The following is a 10,709-nucleotide window of genomic DNA, read 5'->3' on the forward strand; positions in this document are numbered from 1 at the left end:
TCGGACTCTTGCGCCCAGCCGGCTCCTGACCTGGAATGTTCCCCGGGCCTGGCCCTGAACCATGAGTCACCTCTCCTGTGCCCTGTGCGATGGGGACCGGGACAGCGGATCGCTGCCCTGCCCTCCCCGGGAAGGTGACACGGGATCCTCACCCTCGGGTCACTGACCTCTGGGTCCCTGTCCGTGGTGGGACGTTGAGCAGCGTCCCCCCTCACCACCCGTCAGAAGCCAGTAGGGACCCCCAAGAGTGACAACCAAAATGTCTCCACACTGACCAATGTCCCCTGGGGGACGGGGCCACCCGGGCGAGGATGGACGGGGCAGGCGCAGGGTCCCCGACGGCAGTCAGGACGGGCTGAGTGGACCAAGCCCGCGCGCACACTGACCAAAGCTGCCAGACGCAGGCACGCCGACTGCTTGTATTCTCCAAAACCAGGCTTCCAGAAACGTCAAAACGTGGCGCTCGCACGCTGTCCACGACACAGCGTGAGGAACAAGCAGCGGCCCCAGGGGGGACAGGCCAAGGGTGGCCCGTGCGAGCTGGGCAGAGTGCCCCGTGGCCCCGAGGCCGGAGGGAGCGGTGAGGCTCCGCTGGGGCCCAGCGGGGAGATGATGACTCAGGGTCCGGAGCCTGGAGGGCGTGGCCTCAACCGCCCGGGAGCCCGGGGCCCAGGCAGAGCCCACAAGCGCGACGGGGGAGGGCCCCGGGCGGCCACGTCACGGGGCCGGAGCGGGAGGCCGGCCTAGCCGCTTCCCCAAGAAGGAAACCCCTTCTGATAGGAAAGCTGGAAGCACACTCGGTCTGCCTGCGGCTGCCCCGTCCTGCCGGGCTGAGACCCCCGCCCCGACCATCTCCAGGGGCCTCTCAGGGTCGGGCAGGACGGCGGAGAGGCCCCGAGGTGCACCCGTCCTGGTGTCACATCACAGTCACTGGGGACAGGCCTGCGATCACCTGACGCACCCCACCTGCTGCACTCAAGGGCCCCTCGGGCTTCTTGCTTGTGGTGCCACAAGTCACCTTCTGTCATTCTTTGAGGAACCACACTTGTCTTCTAATGCTTTCATGCTAAAGTCCGTGTGGATCCCTCATGACACCTATTTAAAAGCCACGTGAGGGCTCTTTGGTACAGAAACAGACAAAAACACATGCACAGTTTCCTGGGACACTGTTGGCTCAGGCTCCGCGCTGAGCCGGCCTCATTAAGTTTGCTGCGAGTCTGGGTCTGGGGAGCACAGGCCTCACGTGCCCGTCGGTGCTGATGACCCCAGGGGCAACAGACCCGTTTCCTGGGGGCATGCCCACCGGGGTTACCTGGCAGCCACCTTTGCAGAACCTTCTGGAAACAGTGAACTGCTAGATGCAATCCAGGAATCAACGTGGAAACCGCCTGGGCAGGGTCAGGGCGTCGGGCTGCCGCCTCCGTGGACTTGGCCACTGCCCCACTCCAGTCGCCCAGGGGGCCCGGCGGGCTCTGAGGAACCCGGCCCGTGAGGTGAAGTCTCCGTCACGACCGTGCAGGTCTCCAGGGGAGGCCCGCGAGGGGCCCTGGGTGACGGTGCGGGGCCGGCAGGGGCTGCCCAGCAAGATTCGAGGGAATTGCTGCTGCGTTTGAAGAAAGGCTGCCATGCGGCCGGAAGGCCGCCCACCGTCCGCTCACGGCCCCAGTTTGAACGACTGTGACGGTCACCTGTCCGTGCTGGTGTCTGCTGGAGACGTGTGTCCCAGCCCTGCCTGCCTGTTCCCTGCAGCGGAGCCTGAGCCCCGGGCCACCATGCCCAGCTGCACCGCCCAGCACAGACCTTCTCCCAAAATTCCACTGTGTTTTTTCGTTGTTGTTGTTGTTTTTTTTTCATTGTGTTTTTGAGGAGGGAACCCTAGCTTTTGACCAAAACAAATGAGGTCGGGTTTTCCTCCCAGGGAGCATTCTGGAGGGACATGATTTCCAGGGGTTTTTCCGGTGCCAACTGCTCAGTGCTTCAGGACACGTGTGCACAGACGCCGGGTCCTCGGGGTGGAGACTGACCGGCAGAGCCAGCACGTGGCCCCTGCACCTGGAGCGAACACGGCCTGGCACAGGTCATCCCGGAAGAGAGCGGCCTCAGAAGCCCGTCCGGTCCAGGCTGCTGAGAAGCGCTGCAGGTTCTCGGGGGCTGGCGGCGGGAAGGAGCCGTCACAGCCCTTTTCTTGTTCTGTGTTTGGCAGCGAAGGTGGGGAGCCCACCTACTTGGGGGCACGTGTATCCCCGAGGAGTTGCCCACCTATTGAAAGGGCCGCCGGGATCAGAGCAGTGCCCGCCACGTGCTCCCTGGGGTCAGCGTGGTCCTTCCAGGGGGCGCCCGCGTGTCCCCACAAGGCCAGGTGGCCCAGTGTGCGTGCAGCCCCAATACGGGCGCAGATGGTGTCCTCTGCCCAGCCTGCCCGGGTCAATTCTCAAGCTGCCGTCCTACATCCCCACTGGTGGCACGTCCTGGGGGAGCTCTCGTCACACGTGCTCTTGGAAGGAAAGAGGGGAGAGGGCCGTGCGCAGAGTCAGCTCATTCTCACTCCGGAAGCAGACCCTCATCCTCTCAGGAACCAGGACGGTGAAAACGGGGTTGAAAACGCCTGCAGACGGGCGCCCCGTCGGACTCTCAGGTCAGCAGGCCCGGATTCTTTGGCAAGCTGTGTCCCGCATCGTCTGAAAGTGGCCTCGGGAGGGAACCTGCTGCGGCACCAGGCAGCCGCGTGCCCGGAATCACCTGGGTGAACAGGTGGGCGGGCACTGCCGTGTGGGTCGTGCTCACCTCGGGCCCACCCTCCCCTGACGACCCTTCTCACAGGTGGAGAAACGGGGCTCAGAGCTATGGTCGTTGGCCTCAGGCACGGAGCCCGCCGGCCTGACCACAAAGGCCCTGGCAGCCCGAGGCACCTGCCAGTGGGAAACTGAAACCGAAGGCCCTGCGTGTGGCTACTTTCTCACACTGGGGCGGGAATCACTCTGACCTTTGCTCTGGGACTGAGAGGTGCCTGCACAAAGGGTCTGGACTGGCTGGAGAGTCCCCGCCCCCGAGGGGTGGGGCTGAGACGGAGGGAGAACAGGAGGACGAGCCGGGCAGCTGGGGAGGGGCTGCGGGCTGTGGTCCCAGGCTCTCTGCTAACATGTATGTGTAGCTGTACATTCGGAAAATCCCATGGCACGGTGTCAGCAAGAGAACGGGCTTACACGCCAAGGAAGGCCAGGGGGACAGGCCTTCGCTTGGGGTTTCACTGTCTCTGAAACTGGAAACGCCTATTTCCTGGTCATCGAGTAGCACCCGTGCGGAAAGGCGGGCACAGAGAGAGTGGAGCGCCCAGCTCGCCCGAGCCCGTGGACCTGCAGTTCCTCCACGGGTCTCCTTCCCTCCTGGCAAACTGACCCGTGAGCTCCAGCTCCGGCCTCGCAGCCTGGGCGCCTGTTGGGACAAATCAGAAACACTCAGGACGGGCCGTGAGGGGGCCTCTCTGAAGACCCCAGGGGCCCCGCACGCAGCAGCGCCCCACTCCACGGCTCCTCCAGCTTCCTGCTCGGGTGAGGGGCTCCTCAGGCCGCCCTGATTTCCAGGACGAGACGTCGTAAGAGGTCAGGGTGGGAAGCACTTCAAGATGCTCAAGGGCCTTCAGCGGCCTGGCTGGGTTGGCAGTGGGGCCGTGGGCAGTATTTCTGGGCAGATGGCATTGGCAACCAAGTGGAAGCTCCAGGCGGCATGTAGAAACCCTTCCCATCAGGCAGAGCTCCCACTGTGCACGGGCTATGCAATCCAGCCGCACCCCCTTTCCCCCCCGTCCCAGGAGTCCAGGAGGAGCCCGACCTAGTTAATAAGACCTTTGGGGATGCCCGCTGACCTCCACCACCAGGCCGACCTGGGGAGACTGTGCTGGCCCCCCCCGAGGGGTTCCCCCGAGGCCCCAGCCCTCAGGCCCTCTTGTGACACCTGGGTGGTCCCAAGGTCCACATTCTAGGCTCTTCTGCTCCCCACTGTGAGTTCTGCTTCTTCGTTTTACACGGTCAAAACCCAGACTTTCTGGATCTGTCTTCGAGCTCGGCCAGAACTGAACAGACGGCCTTGAGGGACTGAAGGCAACTCGGCTTCCACAGACACACCACGTCCACATTAGGAGTCCGCCGTTCCCCCCTGACCCAGAGACCGGACTTCCCTTCTGGGGCACAGCTGTGTCAGGATCTCGGAGGCAGAGATCACACCCAGGAGAGCTGGGGTTGCTATCCTCACGCGCGTGAGCACTATTAAACCGTGCTTCCGTGAGAGCAACACCACGCAGAGCTTGTAAACATCCTGGCAAAGGCCAACCCTCACCCCAACAAAATAAATGTGCAGTGTCTGCAGCGCGGGCTTCTCCGATACCTGCGTAGCTTCTGGAGGGACATCTGCTCCTGCACAGCCAGCCCGTGGCCACGGCCATGGCCACGGCCACGACCAGCACGGCAAGGACGCTGAGAACGGGCGGGTTCACCGCATCTTGGGTGTCGTCCATTGGGTCCTCTGTGATGCTGTCCTTGGTTCCCGTGAACGTTTCTGCAGGAAAGGAAAGTAACCCAGGACTTGTAGGGTCAGGAGGAAAAGGGGGTTTCTTCATCCTGAAGGAGAGAGCGCTAAGGGAAGTATTGATCCACCAAATTTTCCCACAGGTATTCTATGATTTTTAAGCTATAAAGCTGACGGAGAGAAGGGTTTCCTCTTTCAGTTGAGCCTTCATCTCTTCCTGGGATGTCACTCCCCCTCACCCTAACTGTGTGATCTGTAATCCCAGCCCTTCCTAAAGGTCCACACCTGGGAATGGGCATGGTGGGAAGTACAGTCTTCCTGGCTTTTTAAACTAAACTTAATTTAATTCTTTCTAGCTTAATTGCTGGCTTTAAAAATAATGATGGTGAAATTCACATAACATAAAATTAACCATTTTAAAACGAATAATTCAGTGGTATTTAGTACATTCACAAGGTCATGCAGCCAAAACCATTATCTAACTCCAGAACTTTCCACCACCACAAAAGGAAACCCCCTACCCATCAGCAGTTACGTCCCATCCTCTCTCCCAGCCCCTGGCAAACTCTAATCTAATTTCTGTCTGTTTGGATTTAGCTATACGGGACATTTCGTACAAATGGAATCATACGCTATGTGGCCTTTTGTGTCTGGCTTCTCTCACTGAGCATCAACTGCAAGGTTCACCCACGTTGCAGCGTGGTCAGTGCCTCAGTCCTTTCCGTGGCTGAGGGACGCTCCCCTGTGTGGATGGACACATCCCTTCGTCCATCCGTGGACACTTGGGTTGATCCCACCTTTTGGTTATTGTGAATAAGCTGCTGTGAACATTCACGTACAAGTATTTGTTTGATTCTCGTTTCCAGGGCTCTGGGGTGCATACCTAGGGGTGGAATTGCTGGGTCACATGCTAATTTTTAAGGAACCAGCAGACTGTTCTTCACGGCGGCTGCACCATTTCCCATCCCGCTGGCAGTGCACGAGGGGGCCAATCCTCCTGTGCCGGTGTCCAACCACTGTGCCCCTTGAGAGTGGTTCTCGTGGGCAGACAAGCAATAACCTCCCTGGGCAGCTTGTTACAAGTGTCCCGTGTTTGCCAAAACCCGGAGAAGCCATGAGCCAGACGGTGGCTAGGCCTCCCACGCACCTTAGAACCATCTGGAAGCTTTTCAACATGTCCTGTTGCCTGCACAGCCCAGAGGTGCTGATTCAGAGGGTCTGGGCACAGGGTGGGGCGATGGGGGTTGACAGGCTTCCCAGTTGTCCCCCAGAGCAGCTGGGCCGAGACTACGGCCCCAGGAGGCCCTCCCGTTCCCCTTGCCCTGAGCCCGGCTGACCGGCTGGGACGCAGAGGCCAGCGGAGGCCTTTGGTGCAGCCAGAAAACCGTGACCGCTGAGTCCCAGGGCTGCGCCTGCATTCCAGGAAGGCGAGTGCCCGGGCACAGGGGCTCCCAGCAGCCGGGCGGCTTCTCGGCAGCAGGCAGGGCCCCGACACCCCCATCCTCCAGCTCTCCTGCCCCTCCTTCGCTGGCGTCCCAACACTGGTGACAGGGACACACAGGCTGAGAGAGCCTGTGGCTTCTACGAAGGAGTCACCCGCCTGCGCCCTTCCACAGGGGGCCTGGGACGGCAGCCAGGCCCAGCCGGACCCCCTGGTGGAGGAGGGTTCTGGCGTCCCAGGGGGCACACGTCCAAAGAGCTGGGGCAGTGGCTGTGCAGGAGGGGCTTCAATCCCGACGCTGCCGCCGCCTCAGCCTGCAGCTTCTGAAATGTTACATGACCTTTCGGAGCCTCAGTCCCTCATCTGTGAAATGGGTCACCAAAACTGACCCCCCCCCCCCGCCCCCCGCCACGTGCGTGAGGATTAAGCGCCCCGAGCACCTGGCCGGCCCCTGCCCTCCATCGCACGGTGATGCCTGTCACCTCCTCTCCCTGTCACCACCTCTGAAGCCGCTGTCGAGTCACCTCAGAGGGGCTCTGTCTCCCACCTGAGAAGACCCCCAGGTCACCCCTGGCCCCCAGCCTTGGGTTGGGGTCAGTGTGCAGGCCCCGGGACCTCACCTGTCTGGCCGCTGGTCAGGTTCTGGTGAAGAAGCACATTCTCAATGCAGCAGCCCACGTCGACGGTGGGGCTCCGCCCGACGCGCAGGACGCTGACCACGTTGTACAGACCCCGCGCGTTTAGGGACACGGTGCTGTTCTGCAGGGTGTCGTCCAGCAGGCTGTTGTCCGTCTTGTTGATCCAGTACACGTTGGGCCGCGGGTAGCCATCCGTGGACGTGCACGTGAAGATGAACTCCTCGTCCTGGGATGGGCCGCTGACCACTGGCATGCTGTAGTTTGCTGCAGGGGAGGGGAGTGGGCTGAGGGGTGCCGGGTTCCGAAGGTCAGAGAGGCGGGGGCACACAGTGCCAAGGGCCAGGGTAGCGGGGAGGCAGCCGTCGTGCCCCGGGCCCCGGAGCAGGGCCGGGACCAAGGCTGTGGTCCGGGCAGCAGCACAGGCCCTGCTCTACCAGAGTCACACCCCCCAACCCACCAATAGGGGCGCTATGAGCCGGGCGGGCAATGACCAGCACCCACGTCCCACCCCAAGGGGGTTGGCCTCCTTTCAGTCTAGTGACACAGTCAGCTGGCAATTCACCCGTCTCTCCACTGAACGGTGCCCCGAGCAACTTGGTGGAGGGGCTTTAATTTTCTTCCTAAACTCTGATCTCATTTAGTGCCTTATACCACTCCGTCCTAATTTCATTAAAACATCTAGTTTGGGTTGAATTGGAGAGTTTCAAGGCAAGGACAGCAAGCTTAGGAGCTCTTGTGAGAAAGCAGGCACCTTCCAGGCTACTGGAAAACTTTCTTAGGAGCTGAACGGTATTTCCACCACCTAAGCTGCGCACATGGTTTAAACAGAGGCCCACTAGAGGGATCTGGATTTCCTTTAAGGGAAGACACGGGTGAATGAGCCACAGAAAACAGGTCTTACTGACACTTCTTCCGGGACATAAGGCTGGGATGGAATCAGCTTGGCAGCTCCTCCGTCTTACCTGCCACGTTTAGCGTGACCGTGACTTCCAAAATCTTTTCTAATTCTAAGGATTTCCGAAATACCAGGCAGTTGAACTTCTGCTCGTCCTGGGGGGTGACATTGTGCAGGTGCAGAGAGAAGTTGCCCTGCTTCATGCCGTCCAGGGACAGCCGGGCCCGGCCCTTGTAGTGGTTGTCACCGTGGCCGGCAGAGCTGTTTCCCGAGAGGTAGTAAGTCACCACGGAGTTGGTGTTCCGTTTGCCCGGCACGCTGATTTGCCAGTAAACATAAAGGTCATTTAAATCGAAGCTGTTTCCTTTAGGGTAAATGCAGCTGAGCCAGACATCACTGCCCACCATCGCTCTGACTTCTTCTTCTTGAATCTCTGCAAGCATCCAAAAAGAACAGAATTCATCTTCCGCACTTGACTCGTAACTTTGAAGTCACCCTATTGAGTGGCGGGGGGAGCTTCTGGGTTGCAAGACTCAAACCCCAATTCTGACTCATTTCAGTAGGAAAGGAATGTATTAATAATAAGATGCACATAGGAAAGCAACAATAGTTTAAAAATTGGGATACTGGCGGTAAGCTGCTCTGATGTATCGCCAGGGCTGGTTTCCTGTCTCACGTCGGGGGCCAGCCAGGACTGCTCTGTTTTTGCTACTTCTTGGGAGTTTACAATGAATTCAAAATAAAAAGTTTTTTTAAAAAAATTCAGACATTTGAAAAGAAAACATCAGCTTCTCAACAACATCATCATAGTAGTGTTTGCAACTCCATCAGAGAAGGCCTGGCAAGGTTTTGTGGTCTGTTACAACCACTCAAATGCCAGCAGGGAAAGTGGCCGTGTGCCCTGGCCCGTCGCCCTGTGGGCTGGAAGGCCAGGCAAGGCCTCAGTCTCTGCTGTGGTGCCATAGCCCCGTTCTGTGCTCTTCTGGAAGCTGGTGGCTTTGGGGAGCAAAGCGGTCACGAGAAACAGGAAGCCCAGCTCCCAGCTCCTCTGGAAAGCGGAGGTTCTGAAACACTTGGGGGGAACTGCACTCTGCCTGCCCCAAACACAACACAAAACGAGAACCACGGGGTCTGGCCGAGCGCTCCCCTTGGTGGCTCTCGATGCCACACATTATCCTGGGCTTGGGGGCCCCGCTTTCTCACAAGGGCCCCTGGAAAAGCAAGCAGGGCTGTGGGGAGGATCCCACTGACACCTGCACCCTGCGGGCCTCACTGCTCAGCACTGAAGGGCTTGGAAGTCTCCAGCAAGAGCACCGTCTGCACTTACCAGCTCGCAGGCCACAGAGCAGCAGCAGGAGAAGTCCAGGACTGGGAAAAAACAACCAGAAAGGCAGGTGAGCCCCGCTTCTCCCAGACGCGGTGAGGAGCCGACTACACCCACCATCCCAGCGGGAATACACCCACAGCCAGCCCATCAGCCCAGGTTCCCGGGCAGCCAGGAATTCAGGGAGAGGAGACAGCACCACCCCTCCCCTGCCCAGCAGGCAAGCCCCAAGGGGCTGGCAGCCCCTGCAAGGGACCAGCTCCCAAGCTAATAAAACGCCCCTCAAAGCAATTATGAGAGTGTGATAAAGGATATCGAGAGGAATCACCAGCCCCCTGGTGGCCTGGCTTTGCACGGATGGAGTCTAAGAAATTGTATAAAATCGGAAAAAAACCCACTTTCGGGGTATTTGAAGTTTGAGAGACAGAGAAGATGTAAGATGCCCCCCCGCCACCCCGCCAGGGTCGGGTGAGCTCCAGGACAACCTCCTGAAGGAACGTGATCAATCTGAAACCAGATCTGGCGGCTCCAGCGGAGCTGGTGGACAGCTCAGGCCTGGGGGCCGGCAGATCCCTCTCATGACTCCCAGGCTCCTGGCACCTTCAGTCTGGGAGCCTCTGCGCCGTGCACGCCTCAGCGGTGGCCCCTGCCTCACCTGCCACCACTCTGCCCCTGCCCCAGCCCGCTCCTCGTTGGGTCAGATAGGAGAAAGCACAGACGGGGTTCCCTGCTCAGGGGTGTGGGTGGCAGATGGCTGTGACATTGCAGTATTTTTATTTCCCGTTCTTGAGAGAATAGTCTTTACCTGCATTTCCAACTGGGGAGACTGGGGGGTGGGGCCCTGGGGTGGGTGGGCTTCTGGGCTGTGCGTGTGGGACACCTGGGGATGGGGTGCCTCACCAGCTCGTCAAGGGAAGCACAGGCTGCCGACGCTAAGACTGCCCTGAAGGGGGCATGTCGGCAAAAAGCTGTTGCCTCCCCCTCAGCTGGCGAGAGACCAGGAGTGACCAGCTGGCCGGCACCTTCCCCAGTTTGCCTTTGCTGATGCAGGAGGGGGAAAACCCAGGCGTGCGGGGGGCATGTCACCAGTCGGTGGGCACCAGACGGCATAAGAGCGACCTCGGCGCAGCAGAGTCACACCCTTCTTTCCCCTGGGCCACCGCCGGGGGCGGGGAGGGGAGGGGGGGGGAAGTGAGAGTGGGTCGCTACGTCTTCTCTCCCAGCTTTCCTCTTTCCCTCCCTCGGCAGGGACCCCGCCCCGAGCACACCCGCGCACTGCCACCTTCCCGCGCCGCCGGGCGGACAACGCCGGCAGGTAACCGCGCCTCCCGCGGCCCCGCGCGGTGCCGCCCCCGCTCCCGGAGCCCGAGGCCTCCGCTGCGCCGCCGGGCTCGGTTCCCCGCGCCCAGAGGGCGCGTCCGCGCACACGCTCACCTCCTCGGCCGCATGGTGGGGGCGGAGACCCCGGGCCACGGGGGAACTCGGACGGCGGGAGCTCTCGGAGCGCTAGAGACCTCGGGCAGAGGGAGACCTCGGGCCGCGGAAGCCGTCGGGCCGCGGCACAGCTCCGAGCACAAGCACGAGCGACCTCGGGCCGCGGGAGCCCTCGGAGCCCTCGGAGCGGTCAGCACTCGCTGCGCTCCCGCCGCGCCTCGGAGGCTCTGGGCGCTGAGCTGGTCGCCGGCTCAGCGCCCTCCCGATCCTGGCCCCGCCCCTGGCCCCACCCCCGGCCCGGTCCCTCCCACGGCCTTGGCCACGGGCCCCGCGCGAGGGAACGGAAGCTTGGACGCTGACTCCCGAAAGCTCAGCCCTTCCCAGGAGGGGGCGTAAGTCGGGGCCCCGCGGGTTGCAGGGTGGGGCTCCAGGTCCGCCGGGCCTTGAGCCTGGGCG

General features: G+C 61.0%; 1 protein-coding gene across 2 annotated transcripts; it reads right to left on the reverse strand.

The window, feature by feature from the left end:
• Window positions 1-3,259: 3,259 nt before the first annotated feature.
• ICOSLG (inducible T cell costimulator ligand) lies at window positions 3,260-10,461 on the reverse strand. 2 transcript variants are annotated; one of them, XM_036849489.1, is made up of 6 exons: window positions 10,254-10,461; window positions 8,823-8,863; window positions 7,563-7,928; window positions 6,583-6,864; window positions 4,381-4,551; window positions 3,260-3,432 (listed from the first exon to the last, which is right to left on the reverse strand). In XM_036849489.1, exons 1-6 carry the CDS (start codon window positions 10,265-10,267, stop codon window positions 3,281-3,283), a joined length of 1,026 nt encoding a protein of 341 aa, XP_036705384.1. In that variant the 5' UTR covers window positions 10,268-10,461; the 3' UTR covers window positions 3,260-3,280. The 2 variants fall into 2 exon arrangements, with proteins under 2 accessions (XP_036705384.1, XP_036705385.1); XM_036849490.1 differs by lacking the exon at window positions 8,823-8,863.
• Between the last annotated feature and the right edge of the window lie 248 nt (window positions 10,462-10,709).

This window comes from Balaenoptera musculus, chromosome 4 (genome assembly GCF_009873245.2).
Source record: "Balaenoptera musculus isolate JJ_BM4_2016_0621 chromosome 4, mBalMus1.pri.v3, whole genome shotgun sequence".
Lineage (NCBI taxonomy): Eukaryota > Metazoa > Chordata > Mammalia > Artiodactyla > Balaenopteridae > Balaenoptera > Balaenoptera musculus.

What these genes read in the sequence shown, in the direction of transcription:
- ICOSLG (XM_036849489.1), bottom strand. An exon ending in GCTCTGTGGCCTGCGAGCTG is followed by an intron (nt 7,929 to 8,822) that starts GTAAGTGCAGAC and finishes GGATGCTTGCAG; the next exon opens with AGATTCAAGAAGAAGAAGTC. An exon ending in CCTGACCAGCGGCCAGACAG is followed by an intron (nt 4,552 to 6,582) that starts GTGAGGTCCCGG and finishes CCTTTCCTGCAG; the next exon opens with AAACGTTCACGGGAACCAAG.